Source organism: Atractosteus spatula, chromosome 25, assembly GCF_055471065.1.
Source record: "Atractosteus spatula isolate fAtrSpa1 chromosome 25, fAtrSpa1.hap1, whole genome shotgun sequence".
Taxonomy (NCBI): domain Eukaryota; kingdom Metazoa; phylum Chordata; class Actinopteri; order Semionotiformes; family Lepisosteidae; genus Atractosteus; species Atractosteus spatula.
The window spans coordinates 11,467,026-11,484,365 of NC_142730.1; the positions used below are offsets into that span (position 1 = coordinate 11,467,026).

At 48.4% G+C, this 17,340-nt stretch overlaps 1 protein-coding gene across 1 annotated transcript; it reads left to right on the forward strand.

Moving 5' to 3' along the window:
• Window positions 1-6,408: 6,408 nt before the first annotated feature.
• LOC148815451 (maestro heat-like repeat-containing protein family member 1) lies at window positions 6,409-10,119 on the forward strand. Its single transcript, XM_088905105.1, has 5 exons — window positions 6,409-6,429; window positions 6,645-6,764; window positions 7,524-7,646; window positions 7,864-7,943; window positions 10,107-10,119. The coding sequence occupies exons 1-5, from the start codon at window positions 6,409-6,411 to the stop codon at window positions 10,117-10,119; spliced, it is 357 nt and encodes a 118-aa protein (XP_088761231.1).
• Window positions 10,120-17,340: the final 7,221 nt, after the last annotated feature.

The following is a 17,340-nucleotide window of genomic DNA, read 5'->3' on the forward strand; positions in this document are numbered from 1 at the left end:
ACTTCAGGAATAATTTATATTATTAATATAATAATAAAACAGTTGCCTATGAAAATGCTTGTCAGATACACCATCAGCTGGAGCCATTTCTGCGTGAAACAGCTTGTTTCCTGTCTTCATGACAACTTGTCCAAAACATTCTGGATGAAATGAAAAAAAACTGAAGTTTAAACGGTATTTTCCTCATTTGACTGAAACCCAAATAGCTGGAGGTTTAACAGCAGGATATGCAACATGTGTTTCTTCCAAGCGGTCGTTTTCCTTCTGCTTCTAAGACCAACTGAACTCTGAGAATTTTTCTTCTCAGTACATTCATTTCACCAGAAGAGTAGTATCAAAAATCGGCTGCACATAAAATGAGCATTTCTGTCAGAACTCGTCAGTTTAACCTACTGCTGAACAGGCAAAGTAAGCTTTCCTGCAGGCAGTCACTTTCAAGATTCAAGATTTTTTATTGGCCATGTACAACAAGTGTGTTGGAATGCCTACTCGTTCAGCTGTACCCAGTAACAGTGGAGGAAAAAGAAATAACAAACAGACATGGACAATACATTTAGACACTAGACGTTATAACACAGCCAAGACAGGACATAGTGCAAACAGTGCAGTACCTTAAAGTGCAGGTGCTAATTTGAGCTGTTTATGATGCGGACTGCTTGGGGGAAGAAATTGTTTTTGAATCTACTGGTCAGTGTTCTGACACTGCGATACCTCCTACCAGAACCCAGGGGTGAAACCAGATTGTGGCCAGTTTAGGTCCCAGTTTCTGTGAGACACCCCCAGACTGTCCTGATCTGAGTCTCCTGTGGGACGGGTGGTGACTCGAGTTCAGCAGCAGACCAGCTGTGTGCTGGGCTGATTCCTTACCTTGGCCTCGGTCTGGTTTAAAGCCCTCAAGCCCAGAACAGACACACTGACGGTCACACGCAGCTGGAGAACTGCAAACACTATCAGACCGATATCCAGTCCCTGCAAAAGCATCTGGAGACAAAGAGAAGGAGACCGTGAAGGAAGCTGAGGCCAGCCTCACACACTGTGAGTTGCAGGTGAGGCTCTCCAGGCCTGCTTCTGGTGAGCCCTGCTGTAGCTCAGCCCCAGTCCTGCTCCTGGATACCCAGGGCGTCGGTGAGGTTTCCAGGGGTCTTCGAAGCAGCAGCTCCTGAAGAGCTGGAAGAAGCTGTAAAACTGGTCCAATTAAGTCAATAATGAGCTAATTGAGGTCACAGAAAGTCCAGCTGGACTGAAATCCTGCAGACACACAGGACTGGGGACCCTGGTCACAGGCTTTCATTCCTGCTGAGCTCTTAATGTATCAGTGGAGCCGTTTGCTGAGCTGATCAGCTGAGACTCCAAGTTAGCTCTTTGATCGAACATCTACAGCCCTTTAAGCACCTGAAAAGGGGAGTAAAACACCAAACGAAAGAACAAAGACAGACAGAGAGAAGCAGCGAAAGGCAGGTGGATTTTGTCCTGATCAGTTTTGGGGACCAGATTCTGGCTGAGAAACTTGATCCTTTGTTATATCAATGTTGTAACAGAGCTTGCAGTTCCGTTATTTTAGGAATTTCTGATTATGGAAACGTCTGTCCATTTTCACTTCATCCAAATTAGGGTCACAGGGAGCTTGAACCTGTCCCAGCAAGCAAGACGCCTGTCGGGATACAGCCTGGACAGGACACTAGTCCACTGCAGGGCAGACTCACAAAATGACAAACACAGACACGCACATGCTCAAACACACTCACAGACACACACACAATCAAACACACTCACAGACACGGACACGCTCAAACACACACACACACTCAAACACACACTCACAGACACACACAGACACGGACACGCTCAAACACACACTCACAGACACACAAATACACGCACATGCTCACACACTCACAGACACAGACACACTCAAACACACACTCACAATCACACACACTCTCACACACACTCACAGACACACACATACATGCACACACTTAAACATGTCACAAAGAATTTTCCCAGAAGCCAATTAACCTACCTGTACATTTTAGGACTGTGGGGGGTGGGGGGTGGGAATGGAGCACCTTGAGGAAACCCACACAAACACTGGGGGAACATGCAAACTCCACACAGACCACAGCTCCAGAGTTGAACCCTGGGCCCCAACACTGTGAGGCAGCAAAGCTGTATTTAATTTAAAATCATTTAAAGGTGAATATACATCCACACCCACACACACAGTACTCACTTGTATCTGTATCCACAGTGCTGTGCTGCAGACAGTATTTACAGTCTTTCCTCACAGCTAACGAGACATGAGACACATTAATGTTTAGTGCACATGCCAGAAAAAGATTCATGTCAATGATTAGCTCTTGAAACATCAATCTGAGCAGTCTGGTATCAGATTTAATGTCAATCCAATGTGTTTTATACAACCAAACTGACCTAATCATTGAATTAACAGCTCAAATTCTAGGGCTGGTTGACACAGGCCCGAGAGAGAGGAAACACTCTGGTGGAGAAGCTGTCCTCACCTCCAGATATAATGAACATCCTCAGCTGAGACACTGACTGTGTGGGTGTAGAAACTTTCACTGGCACTGATCGCAAGAGTGGGCGTGTTCCCCTTGGTGCCCCTGTTTGGCTGCTGTGTGTCTCTCAGGCTGGTCTCCAGTCCCTGGTGGCAGCACTGGGCCCCACCTTTCCTGTGAAGCGCTTGCTGAAAATGTGAGGCAGGTGAAAAGAGTTCTTCCCATTCACATGATTCTTATCATTTGTGCAGCAATAACACAGAGAGGGACAGGAGCTGTGCTGCACCAGATTCTTCTAGGAGGAAAACTCTCAGCCAAGGTATTGTACCGGTCAGAGGGACTGAACTGCTCGCACTACTAGTTCCGTCATTCTCACCAGGATCTGCTCCTGGGGACTGCTCACCCACACGCTGCCTGACACTGTTCCACTGGGGCTGGGGGTCCTAACAATGTCAACGTAGTTTACAGGCATGTTCTTGCAGATGAGAACCCCTCCATCACCTCATGCATCAGGTCACCTGTGTCTTAAGCAAGACATCCCAGTGATTCTCTCAACGTTAGTGTGCCAGTCCAGAATTAAAAGTGACGAGTGCCTGAGGTTTGATCTGGAGCTCATACAGGACTGTGCCACAGTCACATAATTTACAGTCTGCCTTGGATCTCGATTTACTGATCTGAGTAGATCTCACAGATCTCGATTTACTGATCTGGCCTCACTTGTGAGTTTCGGTTCATTGCTGTAGGGGTTCAGGCAGGTGTTCAGGCGAAGACCTTCAAGCTTGTGGTGGTGGAATATCTGTTCCAGTGTGGGCTGACCATGAAAGACCTGCTTTGATACGATTGGAGACATAAGACTTCAAATCAGCTTTCTAGATGAAGTGAAAAACAACTGAGCACAACCTGGAGTGAATGGAACCTTTCTGAGCTTCTGTACTACCATTTATTTTAATGATGGTGCTCGTTATCAAATAAAACTGAAAAAAAATAAATGAACAAAACATCTGATTCAGCATAATCATGTCCGATGTAATAAAGTTTATAAAGTGTTAACATCATTAGAGATGAGGCAAGAACATTTCAAATAGGATCCTGAACAGTGATCCCAGCAGAAACAAATACAACTCAAATCTCCCTAAATGGGACGAGCCTGCCTTTCACTACAAACATGAATTGCCGGCGTGTTAAAACTGGAAAGGAAGTTACAGGAGTCTCTCAAGAAACTGTCCCAGTACATGGAAATGTTATTGTTGGATTGTGGAACAAGCTGCCCAACAGTGGCGTCTTTCAGGAAACAGCTGGACATGACTCACCAGTCAGGACAGGGGTGAGTTCTTTACCCAAAGTATTGTAGGAGTGTGGAACAAGCTACCCAGCCATGTTACTGAAACCTCTTTTAGGGAAAGGAAGGATGCTGAACTGAGGTGTGTCTGACAAGCATTTTCACTGGCGCCTGTGTTATTACTCTGTGAATAATTAATCTAAAATATTCCTACTGTACTGTTGTTTATCATTCAGGCCCCGCCCCCTGCTGATCGCGGCTTCTGATTGGCTGAGTCGCAGCTCCGCGCGCTCGGCGTCTCCGCCTCCTCCGGCTCCGGCTCCGGCTCGCGGCTGCCCGCTCCGCTGAGGGCGCGAGAGGAGCGCAGCCGTTATTTGTGAGCGGCTGTGTGTCGGAGGAGCGATCGTCTCCCTGCGGCTGATCCCTGTGGAGGCGTGGCTCTCTGCCTCCTGACACTGCGGAGAAGAGCCGAGGGCAGACCTGCAGCCCCGCTCCGCGACGGGTCTCTGCTGCTCCCGGCCGCAGGTATTTCCCGCAGCAGTGTGTCAGCCTCACACACTGACAGCGAAGCTCTCAAGAGAGGTTTTGCCTTCAGACTCAGCGAGTCCGGGTTGCAGCGGCGATGTGCTTCAGTTCCCGCAAAGCACTCTGGGAGGGTGTGCTCCGGCCGCAGCAGTGACGTCACGGAGGAAGGAGAGTTCCGGCGTGTCTGCTCCTGAGAGGGTGTGCTGGCTCTCCTGAAGCGTGTGGAGTGGGGACGGATAACACACACAGTGAGAGGGAGGGGGCACAGACAGGGAAAGTGATCTTCTTCCTCTGTTAGGTAATGTCATGTCATTCAGATGCAGTGGCAGCTGTCTTGTGCTTCCTCTCCTGGGTTGCTGTGGATTCAAGAGAATAATCTCTCTTCTCTTGTTGAGGTGGTCCTGTCGTGCTGTAGTGTGAGAGAGTCGTTGTCAGTCCTCATAGCTGTGCAGTATTTTCAGCTGCCCAGTGTGGTGTGTGGGTGTGTTTGCTCACTCTGCTGTGGACCTGATTGCCTCCCCTGTGTGTCTGCAGCTCCTCTCTCACACACTGAGCGCAGTGGCGGATGAGGTGTGGGCCTGTAGGCTCACTCAGGCCACAGTCAGAGTGCTCTGCGCTCTCAGCTCCACCTCTGAGGAGAAGGTGAGTCTGACAGAAGGCTGAGCTACATGAGAAGCTGGGACTTTTACTCTCTAAAAGTCTTATTCCTCACCTAGTGTTGTGACGTAGTGACATAGCAGGTGTCATGTAATTTGCTATGTATTAGATGTTGGAAGGTGTGTGTCTGTTCAGGCTAGGTTCATACGTGTGTGCTGTTGTATTGATGTGAGCTGTGAGCAGTGTTTGATTGTGCAGTAGAGGGGAGAGCCCCTTCAGGGTTCTGCGCTCTGTGCTCTACTTCAGTGTGTTGTCTCCGCAGCTAGGGATGCTCCCATCAGGCTGTTGAGGGCCGATTCCCTGTGATTAGAATCGGACGCTTTTTTCTGTTAAAATCATTACAATAAGCCATGTACACGCCTCATGTCCCATGGCTAAGTGTTACTCTGGTTATTTTTTCCCATTAAAATAAACTAGACCACAGGTATAATTTGTTTATTTTTATTAACAAAATAAAATGTAGTGGGCTTATTGTTCAATTACCATAAAATAAACACTACTGACTAAAATAAATAAAATAATCACTTAAAATAAAATAAAGACTTTTTACTCATCAAACATGCACACAAAACCTTTATAAATATTACATATACATTTGGCACATATATAGCAATAACATAAAAACAGCTAAAACAAAATAACAGGCTTGTCTTAATCACAACCCACAATTCTAATAAAATAAAATAAAATGTTCAATAAGATGTTTAACAAGCAGATTGCAGCCGACTACAACCAAAAGGAAAGAAGTCAGAATAATTTGGCTCTTTAGCTACTGAACCTCTTGTTTACTAATGATCGAGGGTAGATTCTTGTTTATGAATAGGAGCAGCTGTGCGTGTGTTGAAGACAATCTGTTCCTCTTCTCATGCAAAATGTGCACTGCTGTGCTGAATAGACGCTCGCTGTCCACACTCGTACAAGGAGCACAAAGGTAGACCTGAGCTGCTTCTGCCAAGGCAGGGAAACGGCTTGGATTGCTCTTCCAGAAAGCCACTGGCTCTGCGCTTCTTGGGATGAGTTGCTGACTGAGGTGGAGATTAATCTCTGATGCTGTCGAGTCATTCCTGTCCCAACCATCGCTTTTATCTTCATTCAGAATCTCCTCATACGTCGCCTGCAGAGATCCTGCCCGTAGTTCTTTCGGCTGTCTTGCTGTGCCTGCTGTAAGGCTCCAGTGTTTTAAGTGTTGCCGTTATTGATGGCTGAGCGAGAGTCGGTTTGCTAGTCGCCGCAGCTCTTGCACTTGCTAATTGTTCACACTCTGCGTATTCTTTTTGGTGTTGAGTTCTCAAATCTCTGATGAGGTTCATGGTGTTGAACGTTCTAGCCGGTGATCCCCCACGAGCGACTTCTTTTGCACATGTATTGCAAACTGCAAATTCTTCGTCTTTTGTAGAAGTGTGGAAAAACTGCCAGACCGGCGAGGACATGTTGCTACTGTATGTTCAGGTAATGTCGGAAATGTAGTCATCGCAAAATTGGTTTTTGAGATTGATCAATATAGAGACCACCGATCGAGTCATTTGGAATGAAAATCGGCTGATATCGATCAGCGGCTGATCGATGGGAGCATTCCTATCCACAGCTAACATGTCCTCTCAGTGCAGCTGTACAGAGCAGCCTCCTGAGCTCAGTGCTCACTGTCCTCTTCTCCGGTGTCACAGGCCTTCCTGTACCAGTGTGTCGGTGCGGCTGCCCAGCACCTCTCTCAGCAGGAGACTGTGAAACAAGCGCTTCAGGACAGTGTGAAAGAAGCAGGGTTTGAGAATCCTGTGGAGAGAGAGGTGAGGTGATCTGTTCCCACTCCTCACACACAGACTCAGGGCTTCTACTGCTGTTGAAGACAGCCATGAAAACTGGAAATCACAGCGATTTCTTTCTGCATGATTGATGGACAGATGGGGAGATTTTCAAAGCACTTTTCCCTAGAGAAGCATTTTCTACCTTCTTTAGAAAGTCACTGACTGTAGAGATATGTCATCCTAGAAACTGACAACATATGAATGGAAAGTAAACATTAAACTAGTGTTTTAACTGCTTTATCGAGTGCAGGTCGTGTACTGCCTGATCCTATCCCAGCAAGCAACAGCACAAGGCGGGGTACACCCCGGGCGGGACGCTAGTCCTTCACAGGGCACACAGACACTCACACCAGGCTAATGTTACCACAGGCCAGTTAACCTACCATTATGTCGCTGGAATGTGGGAGTAAACTGGAGCACCTGGAGGAAACCCAGGGAGAACACGCAAACTCCACACTGCAATCACCCCAGGACTTGAGCTAAAACTAGTTTTACTGGTCATTTGACCACCAGAGAGGAAGGAAATTTAAAGATCACAGTGAAGTATTTTATGTTTAAATTTGCTATTAAGAACAGAAGACCTCATAGTGTGAACCTCCCAACTGCTTTCTGCAGACTTGACTAACCTGCTGGTACATTCTGTAAGGTGTGTGCAGTCAGGATTTATTCCAGTGAGTTTTTCACTCCTTGCAGGGCCTGCCTGGGCTGTCAGTGAGTGAGCTGCTGTGTGTCCCCCTGCAGGAGCCCAGCGTCAGACTGAGCCTGTGCCGCAGTGTGGGCATGATGGCACAGGCAGTGCGCAGCGCCAGTCCCTCCGGAGCTCCCAGCTTCCCTGCCAAGGCCGAACTCCTGGCGACAATGATGGTCAGTGTGTCTGACGCAGCCGCCTGTCTGCTGTTTTCCCACACGGATGCTCTGACAGTCCTTACTGTCAGTAGAAATCAGAGGGGAGAGAGGTGCCCTCGCTCTCTTCCTCGCTGCAGCTGCACACAGTCTCTGGAATCTCAGCTGTGCCTCTAGATGAGCACAGGCCCTGTCCTGGTGTCTTTTGATGGAGGGAAGTGGGGTTTACATTTCACAGGCGTTTGTTAAAGAGCAGCCCAGTGATGCCCTGAGCCGAGCTGTCTGTCTGCAGGCCCTGCGCGCCTGTTCCACACTGAGGTACTGTTTCCTGAAATCTACCTGTGTCAAGATAACAGAAGGAGGCAGAGTTCATTTCCAATTTGTGATTTCAGTTACATTGATGTTCATATGTATTTAATATTTAAATGATTAATTAAAGATTTGCCATTTGTGCCCGATCACACACGTGAACACAGTCGACTGATCCCTGCAGCTCACCTTCACAAACAGAGTGTGATGAGACTGTCAGCAGCGGAGAGCTCTCATGATGGTGTAATATTTCCATCCAGTCCTCAGTGTTGTCTGTTGAGTTGAGCTAATATGGACATGATTTGGACTCATGAACAATAAGTCTTCACAACTGTCTTGTCTTTTAAATTCAACAGTTCATTGCAGGGCATCAATGTCGATAAGCAGGCGAGCATAAAAACAGAATTACAGAACCTCTTCAGAACTAAACTAAGCTGTTCTCTGAGAGTCACACTAAGCAATTGGTATTTTAAACATTTTTATTTGAAATCAGTGATCAGTATGAGTTTTAAACTTACGAGACATCTAGCCAACAGTAATGTTTACAATTTTACAATGACACTTTGATGACACAAAGGGTGCAAACAATATTTATAGTTACAGTCAAACCTCAATCCGTCTGGGCAAGCTGATCAGAATTCGCCAGATAAGTTTGATAAAAATGTTGGAAAAAATAATACTACCTAACAGAAAAATGTCATAATTAACCAGATATTTTTTTTTGCTAGAAATAATTTGAGTAATCTAGTTTCTGGGAAAATATATTTAGCCACAGCTAAAAATATGAGTAAATTTGAAAAATGTAAACAATGTAAAATACAGACTAGCTACTGCTGTATTCTAGCTTTAGTCATCAGTTCAATACATCTGAGGAACAAAAGCAGCACAAACACTACTTTCTGTGGCACAAATCACATTGTTAATACAGCTCATCATACTGGACCTCAGCGTTAAAAGAAACTCACAGTCTGTTCACAGGTAGGGCTGCGATTCCTTATGACTGGAGCGGTTTTTTGCTGTGTAGGCTACTCGAAGTGCTTGCAATAAGGAAAGTGGTGTCTGAAGTGTGTGAATCGTTACTTTCAGTAACTGGCACCTCCTCAAACAGAAATGACTTAGACAACAGCTGTCCTATATTCAATTTCAATTGAATTTAATTTATTTTTACATAGCGCCTTTCACAACAAGGTTGCCTCCAGGCACTTAACAAAGCTGTGTGACAACACATGATGTTACAGCAGGGTGCGAATTATATCTTGGCATCAGGGGGAGCTCACCCCTGGTTTGGGGGGGAAAGCATCACGCGTGAAAGGCCAGTCAACTAGCGCATACAAAGTGAGCACTGGATTCTATAGTTATAGTTTAACAGGAGTTACTCTTACCTTACAATAGAAGTGACCACAGAGGCCTGGGCTCAGCTGTCTGTGGTGTCTGTCCTGTTGCCCATGAAGTGGACGAGCGGTGGCCTGCTTTACTCCAAGATGATACAAAAGGCAGGGATCGAATCTCTCCAGAGGAGGTCCATTCAGATCAACAAAAAGAAGTGAGGAGAGGCTTCGTTTTCTCTTAGTGTCACTCAGGGCAGAGAACCCCCGCTCGCAGTCGGCTGAGGTGGCGAGGCACGTCCGGCCTGCTGTGGAGTTTTCCCAGCGTCTGTCCTGATGCTTTGCCTTGTAATTTCCAGTCGCGGAATTCCTCCCCTGCCTCTCTGACGGGTTCGCCCAGTGCTTTAGCAAGCGCACCAACTTCACCTTCCCTGTAAAGAATTAAGACCTCACGATCCTGTGGCCAGAAGCCCTTATCCAGCGGTTTCAGCATCTGGACTAATTCAGATTCCGAGTCGCTTTGTAAGGCTATTGATCACAGACTGATAGAACTGGAGCCAGTTTATCTTTCCTGTACCCTCTGAGATGTCAACATCTTTAAACATGCCCAGTGACGAGCGCTGCTCGGCCTTCACTGCGGATTGACCGCCGGTGTCTTTCCTGGCTGTCAAGATATCGAAGGTCTGCTGAATGTGGCAACTGGACTCCACCAGAGATGTGTCTGTGTTTTGGAATTTTAAGGAGAGGCCCAGCAGCTCACGGAGAGCGTCTTTCATAGATGCCAAATCAGCAACAGATGAGGAGTCAGTGAGGTGTTTGTGTAGTCCCTTGTGTTTCTGTCTCTCAGTGGCACCGCGTGATGCATCCTCCCTCGCTTGCTGTTTTAAAATGTTGTGCTAATGCAGGGAAATCTTTCCATACTGCTTTTAAAGTATTAAAACTGCTTGCCACCCATCTAATATTCAAAATCTGGCCATTTTTCAAAATCTGCACATTTAGATCTGCGGCTGCTTTCTCGAGCATCCGAGTGTTCTTAGTCGATTGGTAATAAAGTGAATATAGTTTTGCGATAAAGAATTCGAAATGGTTACACCCAGCCACTTCTTTGAGAGCGTCTTGGACTGCCAGTTCACGGCGATCTGCCAGACAGTGTATGGACTGCACTTTAGGAAAGTCACGCTTTAGCCTAGCAGTCAGTCCATGCACTTCAGTTCAGTTTGAAATTTCAAAAGGAACAACACAGTAGCCAACCAACAGTTAATAATAACCTAATAGTTAACTCCAGGCGATAAAAAAGTTGTATTCCTTTTAAACCATGTTCTATTGAAATTATGAGAAACTATCTATATCGTGATATATATCATTACTGTGCAAAATTTTAATCATGCTGGGCAAACATTTTTTTTAAGTTTTAAAAAAAGAAATAAAAAATATGATACTGTAGCGTTTTGGAGTTCACACAGGACAAAGGACAAGTGGGGACGAGATAACGAAATAAGCGACTGCTTTAATTCTCTCATCAAAACCAAAACCAACACAGGATTTACACACACATAAGGGGACTTATGTGTCCAGTAGGGCATCAGACACTGTGGGGGCACTCTGGTCCGGGAGGGCATATGCCTCTGGCCACTTTGTGAAATAGTCCATTGCCACCAGGACGTGGTGGTTCCCGGCCTCGGTGCATGGAAACGGGCCCAAAACGTACACCCCCACCCGCTCCATAGGAGCCCCCACCTGGTGTTGTTGGAGGGGGGCCCGAGAGCGCTCTGGGGAACCCTTCTGCACCACGCACACCGCACACATTCGGCAGTACCACTCCACGTCCCGGTGGCAGAGACCCCAGTAAAGGTGGCCTCGGAGAAGCTGCAGGGTTTTCTTACAGGCGAAATGCCCCATGCCTGGCTGGCCGTGCACCGCTCGAAGCACAGCCCCGCGGAGCGACTGTGGTACCACCAGCTGCCACCGGATCTCGCCAATGGAGGGTATCCGCCACCCCCGGCGCAGCACCCCGTCCCTTACCTCCAAGGCCTCCCACAGGGAGCGGAGGGCCTTGAGGGACTTTGGGTGCGGGGGGAGCTCCTCCGGCACAGGCCGCGCTCCTGCTGCCTTCCAGCGGAGCACCGGCCCCACGTCAGGATCAGCTGCCTGTTGCTGCGCCAGGTCTGACAGGCCCACCCCCAGTGGCCCCTCCAGGGCCGTGGCCGCAGCGGTCGCCTCCGCCACGGTGTGGACGACCCCTTCACGCTGCTCCCGCTGGGTGCAGTAGCGGCAGTCCGCGGCGCCCCTGTGATACGAGAGAGCATAGGCATTGAGATGGCGAGATCCCGCACGGTGCACGACAGTGAAGTCGTACTCTTGCAGGACCTCTATCCATCGCGCCATCTGCCCCTCCGGCTCCTTAAAGTGGAGCAGCCAGATGAGGGACGCATGGTCGGTCCTCGACCAGAGCTGGGTTCCGAACAGGTACGGCCTGAAGTGGCGGACCACCGCCATCACCGCCGGCAGCTCGTCACGCGGTAGTTCCTTATTCAAAGCCCAACTGTAGTAGGCAACTACACGCTCCCCATCTGGCCCCTCCTGCGCCAACACCACGCCCACCCTCGAGTCTCTCGCGTCGGTATCCAGGATATACAGTAACTGCGTATCGGGGTAGGCCAGCATGGGGTCCCCCACCAGAGCTTTGCGTAACCGGCCGAAAGCCGTCTCACAGCCGAAGTCCCAGTCGAAACGGCGGCCCTTGTTGGTGAGGCGGTGCAGTGGGGCAGCGATGCTGGCTAAGTCCCGGACGAACTTCCAGTAGTACGAGGCCAACCCCAGAAAGCTCCGCTGCTCTGCGGCGGTGTGGGGAGTCGACCAACCCCTCACTGCGGCGACCTTACCTGGGTCTGTAGCCACCCTTCGCGGTCCAACAACATGTCCCAGGAAGGTCACCTCCCGCCGCAGGAGCTCGCACTTGCAGGGGTTGGGCAGGGGTTGGGCCTCAGGCCAGCACTGGATGCAGGCCAGCACCGTCTGGAGGTTCGTCAAGGCCTGGTTGAAACCCCGGGCATGAACCAGCAGGTCGTCCAGGTACAGCACACACTGGTTCCGGGGGGACCGATGCCAGCACCCTCTCCATCAGCCTCTCGAAAGTCGCCGGGGCATTGCACAGGCCAAAGGGCATGACAGTAAACTACCAGGGGCCCTGTCCGATGGAAAAGGCCGTCTTTGGGCGAGCATCGGGAGCGAGCGGTACCTGCCAGTAGCCACAGCGGATGTCAAGGGAGCTGAACCAGGTCGACCCGGTGATGTATCCTTGGCAGGGGGTAGGAGTCTTTCAGGGTGACCTCGTTCAGCTTGCAGTAGTTCACGCAGAACCTCCACGAGCCATCTTTTCTTCGGACCAGTACAGCTGGCGCCGGACACGGGCTCGCGGAGGGTTCAATCACCCCGCTGCGGACATCTCCCGGATCTTTTCCTCGGTGGCGGTCCGCTTGGCGGTAGGGACGAGCATCGCCGGTGTCGATGTCGTATTGGACGAGGGCAGTGCGGGTGCAGTCCTCATCTCTCGCTGCAAAGAGGTCCTCGTTCTTGGTGAGTAGCGCCTGGAGCCGCTGCCGCTGGTCCCGATCGAGGCCCTCGCAGCTTCGCTGGTAGAGGTCCTCAACGGCGCACCTCGCTTCCACGCAACGCTCGGCCCCCACCACCGCCGCCTTGTCTGTTCCCCCGGTGACTCAGGGGCAGGATCCAGCACGCTCGCTCCCCGGCTCGCAGGCCTGGTCCACCCCGGCACCACTGCCTCTTTTTCCCCCAGCTCCGGCAAACCCGCGTCCTTCGGCCTTCGCCGAGCCTGCCCTCCACCAGGTGAAGTCGCTCTCCCTGCCACACCAACTCCTGCCGGGCCAAGTCCAAAGTGGCCCCTGCCCGGTGCAGCTGGTCCAGCCCCAGGATGCAGTCCTCCTGGATGGGTGTGAGGTAGCAGGGGTGGCGGACCATCGTTGCACCCAGACAGGTGGCAAGCTGTCCCGTCACGGTCCTCAGCCGCAGGCTGGAGGCCTCCCATCCTGGGCGGTTGGTGCCCTCAGTGTCGGGGAGGACGCCCGACTGGTGTAGGGTTACCGATGAGCCGGTGTTGAGCAGGGCCAGGCAGGGTTGGTCCTCGATTCGGTAGTGGAGGTACAGCGGGTATCCCCGGTGGGCGAGGAACACGACATCAGCGGCGACCGGGCCCAGTCCCTCTCCTGGTCGGCGCCGCCGCAGGGCCAGCCTTTCCCGCATCAGGTCTGGCGCCTCCTCCACACCGAAGCGCAGCCGGAGAGCTGCTGCCAGCGCTGCGTATTTGCCTCGGTCCTCCTCCGGGATGTCCAGGAGCACCTGGAAGCCGCTCCAGCCATTCATCCGGGCCGCGAGCTGGAACGGCGCCTTGTATGTCTCCCAAGGCGCTTCCCCATCGTAGTGACCGGGTCGCAACCACGCCGCGGTGTAGGAACAGCTGGCCGGCTCCGGCAGGGAGGGCATCTCCTCTCTGGGGCACCCGCTGGGCGGGAGTAGCGGGCAGTCGCCCCAATTCTACTGGCGGGACCACTACTGAGTAGCCCTGGTAAGGGCTGTGGCCACCTGTCGCACCCAGGAGTTGCTCAGGCTCCGTGTGTGCTGCCGGTGGGCTCGGTCTCTTTTAGGGTCAACCAGCGCTTGAGAGAATCAGCTAGTGTCTGCCACAGGTTGCCATCCTGCCCGCTTCTGACACCAATGTAGCGTATACAGATTCTCTCAGGACAAAGGACTAGTGCAGACACGATAAGTAAACCTAAAACCGAATGCAGGATATGCACACACATGAGGAGACTGACGGAACACGTACACATCGTTAGGGTCCTCCTTACTTAACAACAGGCTATACACTTATATGGCTACACAGGACACTAAAACTACTATGACACTATTTACATATGCAGGGTCAGCTGCTGGTCATCGTGCCGACTCACAACCCTTGCGCTCCCAGTGGACGACCTTCAGTGATGCATGCCTTCCCCATGTTTATATGGCGCACAGAACTACTTGCAGGCAGTTGACCAAATCAAAGTTGATATCTGTCGAGAAGACTGTTGTGTAAAGGACTATCCCTTTGAGGAGGATGTCTATAATCTTTGTGTTGAACTGATGGCTGAACACAACCTTGCAATGCCAGATGATGTGTTTGAAATCACTGACCTTTACTTAAGACTACGTGAAATGGTCCTCAATGGGCTGGACCTTGAGTAGGAATAGGAGAATAGGGGACTTTGCGCTCTCTGGATAAGATAAACTGCTTATAAACGTGGGATCTAGGTATAAGGGTGTTTTGTTTTTCTCAAATGCCACAGCAGATGTTACCACTGTTAATGTGTTGTCTTTAGATTTGATTTAACATTGAGTGTGAAATAGGATGAAACAGGGAACAAATGAAAGTAAATGTGCCAAAAGATGCAAACAGTGTAAACTATCTTTAATGGACTATAGATAATGTTCACACATAAAACCAACCTAACTTTGATTTGACAGTAACATTATCTAACATTATATGAAATGTTTGACAATAACATTACCTCACCTCTCTCATTTCCTTTCACCAAATGCAATGAAAATAGAGTACAAATAATATTCACTAAACGCAAGGCATTTGAACTCATCGAATTTGAACTCATCTGCAATCTTGACGTTTCATAAAAATGTCGGACAAAATCCGCAAATAGCCAAACTAGTCAAACACAAATAAAAGAAATTCAGGTTCTGCAAAGTTACCGCTACCCCAAGAAACGTCTAACTGAAGAGTTAATGACAAAGATTAATTCTAAATCAAGTGCTGACCAAAGTGAGCACTTAGAATTCATCTTTGTCATGAACTGTCCAGTTGTTGTGCAAATAAACTCTGCTACCATATTGTGACTAAACAACATACAACGCAAAAGTTGTAACATCATTAGACACTAGATGGCAGCAGAGTTCATTGGCACAAGTGCTTGGTAGCTTAGAGAACGCACATGGCTCCAAAAAGAACGTGTTTATAAAACTGCATCACCATACTTTTTTGAAAGTGAAAAAACATCCATTAGTTTCTCACTCAATATATGAACAATCAGTCTAAAAGAAATTCTTGTACCAAAATGACAAAAAAAGTGCAAATTAACCTGAGACTTTTTAATTTCTTAATTGAAATGATGAACATTCTATCATAAGTACACTCAAAACTCATATTATCATCTTATATGCTTATATACAGTGTATAAAGGTACAGACTTGGTCAGATGGCCTTTAAATGCATACTGTGAATAAGTATACCTTACCAAAAGTTTTGAATGGTGAAAGATGCACATATTTCTAATCTGGGTAGTCTGTAGGTCGACAGACTAAAATACTAAATTATGTCAATTACCCATATATTACTTTCCAAAATTTTGTTCATTTCACACCTGAAGTCAGGATAGCTATCATAATGAATAGACACTCTCAAATACCAGCCACATGTATGTGCCATAGGTCTTCTCTCAAATCTTTGCATATCAGTGAAGTCAACAGTTACAGTCTTGCCAAGAAAGAGATCTGAGCCTGTGTTTCCTTCCATCACACTCTCGCAGGTACAGTATGTTGTAATATGCTTTGATATTTCCTTTTCCTGTGCATTCATTGTGCAGGGAAACTTCAGTGACCGCATGCTTTTCCTTGCCATTGGCTGCAAGTTTTCATACACAGTTTCATTTCCTCAAGGGCTTTGCTGAGGGGAGCGAGTACACTTTCCCACTGTTCGATAACATAGTGTAAGCAGGCTCTTGAATAAGGGTTTTGTGAGCCAGTTCTTGCAGAATTTGTTCAATGTTGTGTGCATTTGGCATTCTTCGGCAGCTGTAGTTGTCCAAGATTTCCAGTAATTCATCTTGGCCAGAACTGTTGAAGTCTCTGTGACAACATTCCAAGGTATAACGGTCAGATTCTGAGACATACTTTAGAAAATTGTCAACAAGATCACTCTTCACATATCCAAGAGCTGCCTGTTCCAAGATTACAGGAGCAAGCTTGATGAGCAAATACTTTTCTTTCTGCCAACCAAAAGAAATAATTTTACCTATACTCTGCCACTTTTTCTTGCCATAGTCATGTCAGAGAAATGGTATCTTGAAAGTGCTGCCTGTTGTACATTGTTCATAGAATTCATGCCAGAATTCAGAGAGGCAATCTCTGAGAACGCCTCCCTCATCATATCCATTCTCATATTGCCCATTTGATAGTAGAAGCTTTACTTGAATTTCTGATTGAGTATGTGAAAGGCGTTCATCCAGATTTTTTTGTCTGGTTCCCTGAGTTCTTGTGCCAGAGGCAAAGTATCTTCTAGACTTTGTTCTCCCATCTCAGAGAGGTGTCCATTGAAAACTAATGATATTGCTATCCTCCACATTTTCCCCAGTAGTAGAACTTTGCAGAGCTAAACTGGAATCGTCTGTGACATCTGCAGGATAAAATTGTGCCACGTCATCACTGCCTGGATGACAAGTTCAAATCATTTCCAATATTTCCAACATAGATGACATCTAATGTTTCTAATTCCAATGGTGGATCAATCTGTGAGTCTGTAGAGGGAAACTCCTGTGTGTTTTCCTGTGAGGGACCTGCAGTGTTTGATTCTTGCTGTGTCTCCACACCACCACTGTCATGTTTCTTTTTGGTTGACAGATAGAACCTCATGACACATCAGCAGGTACAGCCACAGCATCTGGCAAGAGCACAACAAAACACAGGCCACTCCAACCTCCAGCTCGTCAACACAATTGCTACAAAGCAGCACCACCTTCTAAAAAAACACAGTGAAAGAGGAAGAAAGGAGAAAATAGACAGGCTTGGCAACAGTCTGCCTGAGCATCGAGCTGGAAGAGGTTTCCAGTCTCAGGTGGCAGAGACTGTAGACAGAGGCACTTACTTCAGTCACACTATCATCGGCACACCAGCAGGCCAGCACAGCCTCAAAGCTCTGACTCACAGTGCTGCTGCTCACACTCTGCTCAGCCTGAACACACAGAAACACACACATTATCCCACTCAGTGTAGAGCAGGGACATGCTCATGCTGTG

Coding starts and splice junctions, on each gene's coding strand:
- LOC148815451 (XM_088905105.1), top strand. CDS start 6,409: ATGTTGCTACTGTATGTTCAG. Junction 6,430..6,644: donor TGTTGCTACTGTATGTTCAG/GTAATGTCGGAA, acceptor CCGGTGTCACAG/GCCTTCCTGTACCAGTGTGT. Junction 6,765..7,523: donor AGAATCCTGTGGAGAGAGAG/GTGAGGTGATCT, acceptor GTCCCCCTGCAG/GAGCCCAGCGTCAGACTGAG.